The sequence below is a fragment of the Teleopsis dalmanni genome, unplaced genomic scaffold (assembly GCF_002237135.1).
Source record: "Teleopsis dalmanni isolate 2A unplaced genomic scaffold, ASM223713v2 unscaffolded_contig_0414, whole genome shotgun sequence".
NCBI classification, from domain to species: domain Eukaryota; kingdom Metazoa; phylum Arthropoda; class Insecta; order Diptera; family Diopsidae; genus Teleopsis; species Teleopsis dalmanni.
Window position 1 is genome coordinate 983 of NW_024031796.1, and position 13,119 is coordinate 14,101.

Genomic DNA, 13,119 nt, shown 5'->3' on the forward strand with positions numbered 1-13,119 from the left:
AATGATGCCGACAAATTATCTCATATACTTTTTCTAAACGCAATTTAAAATAAAAAATTGCTTTAAACTTTCGTTTGAAAAATGTTTATATAGAAACGGAAATTGCCCCAAATCGACGATTGGACGATCGACGATTGGACGATTGGACGATTGGACGATTGAAAAAGAAAAATAGATCCAATTTTTGTAAATCTCAACTACTAGAAACTCAACTCAACTATTTGAAGTTACATTAGCGCAACTTTTCAAGAATTCAAATACCCAAGTACTCAAGTCTCAAGTGCTCAAGCACTCAAGCTCTCAAGTACTTTAGACTCAAGTATTCAAGCACTCAAGTTCCAAATACTTGGTATAAAATACCACCAATACTACAGTTTGACTATCACTTGGTCAAGTAACAGTTTGAGAGTCACTTGTGACTTTCAAACTGTTGGTGCAAAATCGATTTTCCAGTGACTGTCAAACTGTTCAGTGAGTTTCAAACTGTTCAGTGTTTTTTAAACTGTGCATTGACAGTTTGAAAGGCACATCTGTAATTAGCAATTTGATGGAAATGGCAAATAATGAAGTTATTCCAGTGCCCCCAAGCATTTCCCAAGATCATTGCACTCCAAATCCAGTCCGCACTGAGGAATTCATTGAACTAAAAAAGTTCAATGAGCTTCTACAGGAGAATTACTCAAAACTGCTTCAACAATTTCAAACACTTCAAGAGCGGTGTTCCAAATTGGAGAACCAGCTAAGCGCCCAAAGCGCTACATTAGTGGCCAAGCTCGCCCGTTCTAATAAAAGGAAAAAGGTGTCTCCGCCATCCCTTCCTAGTTCCCCTCGCGTTTCAGCAGGCCCAAGTGAGGATGAAATGGAAATTGCCTCCCCAGCTAACGACGAGGAGATAGTTCTCCCCCCGGAGGGCTCCAGCTCTCCAGACTCGGAGTGCGACCAAGATTTTAATGATGGTTATATTGACGTAAAATCCAAACGCCAAATTAAACAACTAAAACAACAACAACAAGTCGCAATTCAACAGCAGCAACCCAAACAGTCACAACAACAATATCATCAGCAGCATCAACAGACTATTCAGCAGTCGAACGATCAAGTCATACATCAACAACAGCATCCGAAATCTCAGCAAGATGAACAGCTTCAAAATGATGCAGGTAAGACGGTTGACAAGAAAATCCCAAAAGTAGTACCAATCACCTTACGTGAATCCAACAAATGGAACACAATCCGTAAGGAACTTGAAGTTCGTAAAATTAAATACTCAGAAGCCAAATCAGTCTATCTGGGCATTCAAATCACTCCCGAGACCATTGAGGACCATAGAAACATGACACGATTTTTCAACAATAACCATACACAATACCACACGCATTTCCTCTCTGAAGAAAAAAATTTAAATATAATTATAAAGGGCCTAGAAGGATTAAGTCCGTCAGAGATCCAAGAAGATTTGGAACTCCAAGGATACAATATCCTGGAATGCCACTATCTACGAACCAGGCAAAATAATAATAAACTCATAAAAATACGTTTGCCAAAGGATCAATCAAACATTTTTAACCTCAGTGCCATCTGCCACTTGAGAGTTACTATTGAAGCTCAGCGCCCGCTGAAGGGCCCTCCTCAATGCCACAATTGTCAGCAATTCGGTCATGTGGCGACCAATTGCAAAGCTATCCCCAAGTGCGTCAAATGCGATAGCTCGCACCATCATTCACAATGCAAAAAACCTAAAGAGGCCACGCCAAAATGCGTTAACTGTAAAGGAGACCATCCAGCCAGCTATGGGGGTTGTCCTCAAAATCCTCGCAACTTCTCCAAGAAGATCACAATCAAGGAACAAGTCCACCTGCCCAACAATATAAACACAAAGGTGACACCTGCGGCTTCATACGCAAGCATTGCCAAGCCCAAAGTTTCTTCACAACAAAAAACTTCAAACCCTATTCTCCCAGCTGCTCAATTCGAGAAATTTTTTGCTAATATGCAAGAACAATTCAATTATATGATGCAAAACATGATCCAGTATATGGTTCACCATATAATGCCAAATTCCAACTAATGACAAGTACAACACTCAATCTTAAAATAGTTTCTTGGAACGCCAATTCCATCTTTAACCAAAAAGATGAAGTAATTCACTTCCTTCACGAACACAAGATCGACGTTCTCCTGGTCCAAGAAACGTTTTTAAAACCAGGGATCAGATTTAAAATCCCTAATTATATAACATACAGGGAGGACAGAACAAATAGGCAAGGTGGAGGCACCGCTATAATCATTAAAAACTCGATCAATCATCATCTCATCACCAATAATCTAAACTCTCTTGAAGCTACCACTATCAAGATAATCTCAGATAACTTTCAATTAAAATTATCTTCTGTTTATAAAGCACCAACCAACAGCACGTACCTAAATGATCTATCCTCATTACTAGATGTGGACGAACCCACGTTTGTTGCGGGCGACCTCAACGCTTACAATAGAGATTGGGGAGAAAGAAGCACAAACAGAGCAGGAAGAGAGATAGATAATTTAATCACAGAACAGGCACTAACATTACATTGCCCAACAGAGCCTACACACTTTTGCCACGGGGCCTCCCGAATACTTGACATCGGTATTTCAAGATCTTTGGATGCTAATTGTCATATCGAAGTACTGGAGGAGTTAAACTCAGATCATAAGCCGGTTCTGTTCTTTATTGAAAACATGTTTTTCGAATCTCCACCCCCAGTGATAACGATGACAAACTGGACTCAATTCCGTCATGAAATGGAAAACTATTCCCTCAATAGCCCCATAAACTCAATAGAAGACCTTAATAACACCATAGAAATAGTCACTTCAAAAATCCAAGACTCAATCTCCAATAACTCATCCATAAAATCCATCAGCGCCAAGAACTATTTTATACTCCCAAGGTTCATTAGAAACCTAATTAAAAACAAAAATAGACTACGAAAAAGGGCCCTTCGAACAAACGACCCCGCACTGAAGAGAGCAGCAAACCTTCAAACCAATGTCATAAGAAAATTGGTTCGCGAATTCAAAAACCACAAATGGAACGAATTTCTAATGAGCTTCGAAACTGGTGATAAAGCCTTCTGGAATATCAGCAAATATTTCAGACTGAAAAACAAGATTCAAATTCCACCAATACACGGTCCCAATGGGCTCAAATTCGCTGATGAGGATAAAGCCGAAGAATTTGCAAACTCCCTCGAGTCACAATTCTTAGATAACCATGACATTTCTGATGATGTAGACGAAGAAGAATTAATTGGAGAAAGAGCGGAAGCCATTTTGAGCAGAATCCCTGATTCACCTATCTCGCCGTGCAGCGTCGAAGAACTGCAAGCCATTATCTACTCTATCAAAACAAAATCGGCTCCAGGTGCTGATAAAATTAGTAACCGCTGTATCAAAAATCTGCCTGTAGCATCAATCATCATAATTAATAATATAATCAATGCCATGCTACAGTTAGGTAAATTTCCAGATAAATGGAAAGAAGCATTAGTAATTGTGCTCCCGAAACCCAACAAGAACCACACATTCCCGCAAAACTGGCGACCTATCAGCCTACTTCCAGTTATGGGGAAACTAGCTGAAAGAGTCATTCTAAATAGACTGCAGACCGAAACAAATCGCCTAAAACTTATACCGGACGAACAATTCGGCTTCAAAGCCAACCATTCGACCGATCTACAACTGGCAAGAGTGACACAATACATCCAATCTGCACTTAGAGAAAATAAATCGACGGGCATGATAATATTTGATGTTGAGAAAGCGTTTGATAAAGTTTGGCACGATGGCCTCATCTCTAAAATGTACGACCTAAATCTACCTCTCAACATCATCAAAATCATTGGTAGCTTCATGCATAAAAGACAATTCAGAGTCAAAATCAATAATCATCTATCAACCCCCAGATTTATTGAAGCAGGGGTGCCTCAAGGCTCTCCATTGTCTCCAGCCCTATACAATCTCTTCACTTCCGACATTCCAAAGCTAGAACCATCTAAACTAGCCCTATATGCAGATGATACCTGTATATTCTATGCTGATAAAAATACTTTAAACGTCAGTAACACATTACAGGAACATGTTGACTGTGTCACTTCTTACTTCCAAAAATGGAAAATTAAAATTAATAACGATAAAACGAAGGCAATTTTCATAACCAGAAAACGGTGGCAATATCCACCAAAATTAAAAGTAAATGACACCGATATAGACTGGGAAGACCACATCAAATACCTGGGGATTACATTTGACAAGAAATTCCAATGGAGCACGCACATATACAATCTAAGAAATAAAATCAACACAATGCTAAACCATTTACGACCGCTCTACAAAAACAAGGCTCTAAGTATCATAAATAAAAAGTTGCTTTATACCCAGATAATGCGTCCGGCGCTATCATATGGCTTCATTGCTTTCTCCAAAACTTCAAAAACTAACTTCAACAAACTTCAAACATGTCAAAATATAGCCATTAAAAAAATATTTAACATTCCCTGGTACATAAGAAATGTCGATATTCAAAGGGATCTAAAAATCACACCTATCAAACTATACATTAAAGACAGGGCTCTCAAATTATTCAAATCAATAGATGCACATGACAACACTTTATTGCAAAATCTACACCAACAACCTATTCACACTACAGGAAGATACGCGGACATCCGTACCATTATTAACTAAACTAAACAATAAAATTAATTGAGCACTCGTCATTTACCCAGTGGACATAATCTAGAAATGTCTACCACTATAATTGAGTCAAGGTATTAACTTTTACCGACTCGAACTCAATTTTCAACAACAACATTAAAAAAAAATAGATCCAATTTTTATAAATCTCAACTACTAGAAACTCAACTCAACTATGTCTGGTCGTGGTAAAGGTGGTAAAGTTAAAGGCAAGGCAAAGTCACGATCAAATCGTGCTGGATTACAATTTCCAGTTGGTCGTATTCATCGATTATTGCGTAAAGGCAATTATGCTGAACGCGTTGGTGCAGGTGCTCCAGTCTACTTAGCTGCCGTTATGGAATATTTGGCTGCTGAAGTTCTTGAATTGGCTGGCAATGCAGCACGCGATAATAAGAAGACAAGAATCATTCCTCGTCATTTACAGTTGGCCATACGTAATGATGAAGAATTGAACAAATTATTGTCTGGTGTTACAATTGCACAAGGTGGTGTACTACCAAACATTCAGGCTGTACTTTTGCCAAAGAAAACAGAAAAGAAGGCTTAAATTATTTTATTTTATTTATTAAAATACGAATACATATACGTGGAGAATTAACTATCAATTAATCCGTCCTTTTCAGGACGACAAAATTTATTTTATTAAAGAAAATGTATTTCATTAAATCAATTGATATAAATATTGTACATACTATCATACCTACCCTACTAACTTACACAAGCCATACTTTAAAACACTTAACAATCAATCATTTCTTGCCTCGCCCTTCTGTTCCGTTACATTCCTGGAAGACCTTCATGAAATCGAAATCTTCGAAAATTGTAAATCAGCCTACATAACAGATAAAATACATAGCATTGTTAGTGTATAACTTAAGACTGCGTTTTGCTACATAGTAATAATTTTTTTTTTGTTTTTGGGCAGCAGGTATTAACCAGTTTTTATACATACGAGTGTGTATGCGTTCCAATTGACTTCCTAGAAATCAGGTTTTTTTATTGATTCAAATTACAAAAATTTGTGAAAATAATTAAAATTTCACAATCCATTCACTCTAGCTTGATGTGGCCACCTTTTGTCTTGACTATGGCTGTGATCTTCCAGTATTTTGGCCTATTCCTGAATAAAAGCTTTCTTCAGCGTATCGAAACTAGCTTATTTTTTAGTTCTCAACTTGCTCTCCAAATTGGCCCAGCGTAACAACTCCTTTGCTCATTCGAGTTTAACTTTTTGTTGCTTTGGTGCAAGATCTTGTGCCTTGGAACTTTTAAAGCTTTACCTTGAGCTTATTTTGGAAAATGCGTCAGATGCTTCGTTCAGATATTATCGGTTCTTTGGCCATTTGATTAGTACTACGACGTGGATTTCGTTTAAGTCGAGCCTTCACTTTCCGAACCATTTTAGGCAATGTTGCTGTTTTTTTTTCGTCCACCACTATAGCATTTGGTGACTCTGCCTGAGCTATTATAACGATTTAAGGTACGATACACAAACATTTTATTCACATTGAGATATTTGAGCTCAAGCACAATAGCTAGTTGTAATTTTCCAACCAAATATAATGCAATCACACTTATTTTTTAATTCCATTTCGAATAATATTAGTTCTATAAAACTTAGACGCAAATGCTTGTGGTAATTTGTAAACAATATAAATAGCTGTCATTCATATGAATTTGACGTAGTTGGCAATATCAGTTTGACAAACATATCTCTGTGTAATTTGTAACACTTCAATCGCCTAACCCTTTATATTATTAAGAATTTTTTAATATTTATCATAGATTCGCGTATCAGTAAATAGATACATAAATCTTCGCAGGTAGTATAATCTAAGTTACAATAATATTAATATTATATTTGTTACTAATAAAAATGTACAAAACAAATAACGTTGCCAGGTCAATAGCATAAAGTTTCATAATTACCTTTTTGAAATCAAGAAACTAATAATTTTGTGCCAAATATTTGTATTTATTATTAAATAAATGTGATACAATTATTAAAAAACATTAATATTCATAATATAAAGAAGGAAACATATAAAAAATAATTATTTTTCTTTTAAAAGTTTTAAAATTTATTTATTTATTTACTAAACATCTTATAAAATTTTCAAAATGGTAACACCTAATTTATCTCATTAGAAATTCTGGTATGTACCAACAATCGCTGCCATACCGACATAATTGACTATTTCCCCTAAATATACTCGAACTCGCACACGGCCTAAATGTTTACTATTATTATCATAGTTACTATTTCAATATTTTGGTATTGTAATATTTATTATTATAGATAAATTATTTAAAGGTAGAGTTTTTAAAATTTGTATCTGAATTAGTTTTATAAAATATTCTATATTTTATAAAAGATTTATGGCAGTAGATGGAAAACATCCGAAGCCACTGTGTGAGTCTTGAACCTACTAAAACTAGCTCTTAGGAATGACTATGGAAGATTGCAGCCGCAAGTTTATATATATACTTCAGTATCTATTTAAATGTTATCCATATCCATGTTAGTTTATAAAAAAATTCATCTTAAATTTTAACATTTTATGTCGTATATCACTCCTTATAAAAATGTTAGAATACGCACATCTAATTTTAATTTTATTTTAATTATAAAGTAATAAAAAGAACATTTTTTTTAAATATACATATTTAATAAAATACTTATAATAGTCAAAGTTAAATGATTAAATTATAATTATAAAAGAAAAAGTAAAATGATTTCATTCTTATATATTTTTAATCATGTATGTAGATATAATTTTTTTTTATGAATTCTATTAAGTAGGATACGTACAGTTGTTATATTCGAATGATATTGAAAACTATAAATTTAATTGCTGATATGTTATTAATAACGTTTATATATAATAATTTTTCACATGATTAAAAATTATTTAAAACTTGTAATAAAATTTTAAAAATAATACGTATAGAAAATCTTAAAACATATTTTAAAGTAAACGAATTCAATGTAACATGTTAACATTATGGATGGATATCTAATCTCAAATAGACACTATTTGATATAATTAAAAGTGATAATCTTATATTCTAATTAAAATACAATATATTTATTTATAATTATTTCTATTAGTGCTTTAAAATTTTAAACTTTTATATAAATTGAGTTAATATTTCAAAATAGGATAAAACATAAGCATTCAAAATGTTAAAACTGACGTTTTTATGCATCTCGTGTTTTATTAAATTTGCATTTATAAATATATGAAATATATAAAACCATATATATAATTTAACAGAGAATTGAATAAACTATTTAATAAATAATTTAATATATAAATTATACAAAAGATAACTTTAAAATATTCTAATTTATTAACAAGTTCAACTATAGATTTACAAAATTTAAAGTTTAAACCAATTTTTATATATTTTATATAATTATAATTAGTATAAAAATGAATGTAATAAAATATTCAATATCTTCTTTACTTAATTTGATTTAAATAATTGTGTTTAATTTACTTGGTCTATTTAAAATTAATAATAAATGTTGAAAAATTTTTTCAAACTCAGTAGAAATATGTATTAATGAAAAATTTTTATAAATGCGCTCTTCTCGGCGCTTCGTACAAAGTGAGCTAAGCTACCATAAAAATGCGAAAAAATATTCATAAGTAAGAATATTACGGAATATTAAAAAGCAAATATGTCTGAAGCTGTTGCCGTTGCAAATACAGATTCTCCAAAGGAGGTAACTGCCGTTCCTGAAAAGAAAGTTGCTGTTAAAAAGGCAACAAAAGTAAAAAAACCTTCTGCAGCTCCATCTCATCCATCAACACAACAAATGGTTGATGCATCTATCAAGAACTTGAAGGAACGCAGCGGATCTTCATTGTTGGCAATTAAAAAGTATATAAGTGCCACATATAAATGTGATGCCCAGAAATTGGCTCCATTTATTAAAAAATATTTGAAAACTGCTGTAGCTAATGGCAAATTGATACAAACAAAAGGAAAAGGTGCATCTGGTTCATTTAAATTATCAGCTGCTGCTGCTAAGTCTCCTAAATCGTCTGTCGAGGGTAAGAAAAAGAAGGTGCCATCAGGTGTTACGAAGAAGAAGGTTACTGCATCATCTGCAGGTACTAAAAAGTCAAAGGCAAAGGTATCTGGAGAGAAAAAACCTAAGAAATCTGCGGCAGCTAAGAAGAGTGTTGAAAAGAAAAAAACTGAAAAAGCTAAAGTTAAAAGTGTTAAAAAGATTGGATCTGTTAAGGCTAAGCCAGCTAAACCAAAGTCTACTTCTACAAAAGCTAAAGCGGCCGCAAAACCTAAAAAAACTGCCGTTAAAAAAACATCAGTCAAGAAAACTGCTGCAAAAAAATAATTTTAAAAATCAAACTTTAAATTCATCAAAACAGCCCTTTTTAGGGCTACAAAATATGTGTAAAAAGAAGATTCATTATTTATTTATTTATTTTATAAAATGTTTTAGTATATGGTATACCTATTGCGTTTATTAATGACCGGTCACTAAAGATTGAATAATCACCTATCGAAGTTAGGAATTCAATCCAACTCAGACTGCAGATACTGTAGAGAAGAGAGAAACTGTATACCATGTGCTTGGGTAGTGTCCACTGATGCACAAACGGAATAAACACCTAGGAGGGTATTTCATGGATCATAAATATTCAAGACTAGGACTTTATATTGTCTTTCATTAAAGAAAACGGACTTGGAGAAACATTCTAACCCGAGTAATGGGCACAATATACCTTGTCATAGTGCACGATCATTTCTTTTAATAATACCTCATGAATAATATGAAGAGATTCTTTTATTCTGTAATGCGCTATAAATTTAATCTCTAATAAGCAAACAAAAATTCTTTATGCATTTAAAAAAATTATATTCTCTTATTTAGACATTATGTGCAATACTTCACATCATTCTTAAGTTAATAAATATTTATCTTATTCTATTATATTTAATATCCAATTATTTATTTATTATAGTAATGACCATAAAATATTATATATCAAAATATGTCATTTATTTGATGAAATACTCACTTGTATATATTTTATTCACTTAATTTCATTTTTAAATTCTATTTTAAATAAATAAAAATAGTGGTTTATGCTAATTTTATTTATTATTATATAATGCTTCTAATTACACTTGTTAATTTATAACTAACACACCACACTCGGTACTCACTTGCAAGACGCTGCAAATTACTTAAAGATAATTTTAAAATATTCTAATTTATTTCAATAACAAGTTCTTTTATTTCTTTTCTTTATATAATATTGTCATAATTCACTTAATTCATATACGAATTTTTTTCACTTTCATTTTCCCCGCAATCATTTTGCTTGTTGAACACTTGGATTTGGATTAAGATTAAGATTCAGATTCAGTGTGAGATTTGAATTCACTAAAACCACCTCTTAGGAATGAATGGAGAAAATTTTCACACCATTGTGTGGAAACTTCAAACTGCAATATCTAACAGTCCGCAAATTACTCATATACGTCAGTTCTATTTATCTTATTCTATAAAAAAATTGAATGAGAATTATAATTAAGCCCGTAAGAAGCTAGTCCACATATATACTGCTAATGTAACAAAGAAATTGAGAATTATAATAATAAATATTTTGTACATTGTTAAACTGATCATTTTAATTATAAATTATACTCGACAGACATCAACCGATCAGGCTAATAATAAATTTTATTTTTTTATAATTTTAGAAAAATACCAACACATATATATGTAAATTTATCTCTTTAAGTGTAAGATTATTTGGGTCCTGAAAAGGACCATTGGGCAATATATTATTGCATTATTAAATCAATAATTGATTATTTGCTTAACCTCCAAAACCGTATAAGGTACGGCCTTGTCTCTTTAAAGCATATACGACATCCATGGCTGTAACAGTCTTCCTTTTGGCATGTTCTGTATATGTAACAGCATCACGGATCACATTTTCCAAAAATACTTTCAATACTCCACGAGTTTCTTCATAAATCAAACCAGAAATACGCTTAACTCCGCCTCGGCGAGCTAAACGTCTGATAGCTGGTTTCGTAATACCTTGGATGTTATCACGAAGAACTTTGCGGTGACGCTTAGCACCACCTTTTCCTAATCCTTTGCCACCTTTACCACGACCAGTCATTTTGTATTTAAATTTTTATAGATATGGTAGAACCGTTCGAATTCAAATTCAAACAATAAATGAAGTGACGACAGATGATTGACGACTATTTATAGAAAACATAAGCACTACGAAAGATATGAAAAAGATTGAGTAAAACAAAACAAAACAAAAGAAAACAAAACAAAAAGAATAAGCAATATGAGAAACAATGAATGTTAAAACATGTGAATAGTTGAAACAGAACATCCAGGTATGATGAGAAAATTGAGCTATTCAATTGCGCTATTTTTTAAAATACCATATTGTAACATATCTCATAAATTATGGCTCGTACAAAGCAAACTGCTCGTAAATCGACTGGTGGTAAGGCACCACGAAAACAATTGGCTACCAAAGCCGCACGTAAAAGTGCACCAGCTACTGGAGGTGTGAAAAAACCACATCGTTATCGTCCAGGAACTGTAGCTTTACGTGAAATTCGTCGCTACCAAAAGAGTACTGAACTCTTGATTCGCAAATTGCCATTCCAGCGTTTGGTCCGTGAAATTGCACAAGATTTCAAAACTGATTTACGTTTCCAGAGTTCTGCTGTAATGGCTCTTCAAGAAGCTAGCGAAGCATACTTAGTGGGTCTTTTTGAAGATACTAACTTATGCGCAATTCATGCCAAACGCGTTACAATTATGCCAAAAGATATTCAATTGGCTAGACGTATTCGTGGAGAACGTGCTTAAGATTGGAAGCAATATAATTTTATAAATATACAAAAATCGGTCCTTTTCAGGACCAAAATTATATAAAGAAAAGAGATAAATAAATGACATGACTTATCCAGGGTTTGAAATTGCTTAACTATTTTCAATTGCTTATTTTTGACTACGAAAATAAAATAAGCAAAATGTAAATGCAATTGTTGCATAGTAAGTTTATTCAAAGAAAAGAGATAATGATAAATTATATCATATAGATGTAGTATAGACATTGCTATTAGAAGTAGCATAACATATATTAATATGTATAATGTTAGCATCATATGTATACTATTATTAGTATCATATAGTGTATCATTAGACATAGAATGTTTCACGTCATAACATTTAATTGAATCAATATATTTTATTTTTCTTTTGCTGTAAGCAGAAAGCATCAGAAGCCATAATGTAAGACTTGAACTTACTAAAAGAACGCTTAAGGAATGAGTTGTAAAAGAGCTTATCTATCCCATGAAATTGTATGGTATCATAGAATGAATGACAAGGAACAAATACTATATTTATGTTTTCAAATTTAAAGCACGAATGTAAATATAGAATATATCAATTTAAAAGCGATGATAGTACTAAGACTGATGATAAGGATTAAGACTCGTTAATTCAAGAGTTAACTCTATTTAGCAGGTTATATTATCCATGATTAAAAAACTGTAAGATCCTCAAAACCGACAGAAATTAATTTGTTGATTGAATCATTTATTCACTAACAACCAAACGATAGCTGATAATTCATGAAGAGACTGTCAAAGTTTTTTTTTATTTTTTTCTTCTATCAGTAGCCTTTTAAAAGAAATATCAAAAACAAAATATATATCATATTTATATTATTATTATGTTGAGGCTAGTTGAGTCAGTGCACTTGAGCACTTTTACTTTCTATTAACTACGAGGTTTCTTCTTAACCCCTCTTTACGCCTTGTCTGGATTATTGTTTATAACTTTATCAGATCTGCATACCTCCCCGAGGAGCTTGTAACCATTCTGAGATTCAATAACGCGGTGTTGATAAGCCTGTCAGTTTTCGTAAATAATTTCAGGGCTCTATACATATTTATAATATAGATAAATTATCAACTCAATTGAATATTTTTGTGGCCCTGAAAAGGGCCTTTTGAATAAGTGGTGTTTGTTTGATATAACGCAATTTACTTGGAACTAGTATACTTAGTGACAGCTTTTGTTCCTTCACTAACTGCGTGCTTAGCCAGTTCACCGGGAAGTAAAAGACGAACAGCAGTTTGAATCTCCCGACTAGTAATGGTGGAGCGCTTATTGTAGTGTGCTAAGCGCGAAGCCTCAGCAGCAATACGTTCGAATATGTCATTCACGAAGCTGTTCATGATGCTCATGGCTTTCGATGATATACCAGTATCGGGGTGGACTTGCTTTAACACTTTATAAATGTAGATAGCATAGCTCTCCTTCCTCCTGCGCTTCTTCTTCTTATC

General features: G+C 32.9%; 4 protein-coding genes across 4 annotated transcripts; 3 read left to right on the forward strand and 1 right to left on the reverse strand.

The window, feature by feature from the left end:
* Positions 1-4,897: 4,897 nt before the first annotated feature.
* LOC119663443 (histone H2A) lies at positions 4,898-5,309 on the forward strand. The gene has a single exon (XM_038073047.1). It carries the CDS (start codon positions 4,913-4,915, stop codon positions 5,285-5,287), a length of 375 nt encoding a protein of 124 aa, XP_037928975.1. The 5' UTR covers positions 4,898-4,912; the 3' UTR covers positions 5,288-5,309.
* A 3,069-nt stretch (positions 5,310-8,378) lies between these two features.
* On the forward strand, positions 8,379-9,124 carry LOC119663442 (histone H1-like). Its single transcript, XM_038073046.1, has one exon. The coding sequence runs from the start codon at positions 8,429-8,431 to the stop codon at positions 9,107-9,109; it is 681 nt and encodes a 226-aa protein (XP_037928974.1). The 5' UTR covers positions 8,379-8,428; the 3' UTR covers positions 9,110-9,124.
* Positions 9,125-10,604: 1,480 nt separating this feature from the next.
* On the reverse strand, positions 10,605-10,916 carry LOC119663444 (histone H4). The gene has a single exon (XM_038073048.1). The coding sequence runs from the start codon at positions 10,914-10,916 to the stop codon at positions 10,605-10,607; it is 312 nt and encodes a 103-aa protein (XP_037928976.1).
* A 200-nt stretch (positions 10,917-11,116) lies between these two features.
* Positions 11,117-11,659, forward strand: LOC119663445 (histone H3). Its single transcript, XM_038073049.1, has one exon. The coding sequence runs from the start codon at positions 11,222-11,224 to the stop codon at positions 11,630-11,632; it is 411 nt and encodes a 136-aa protein (XP_037928977.1). The 5' UTR covers positions 11,117-11,221; the 3' UTR covers positions 11,633-11,659.
* The last annotated feature ends 1,460 nt before the right edge of the window (positions 11,660-13,119 follow it).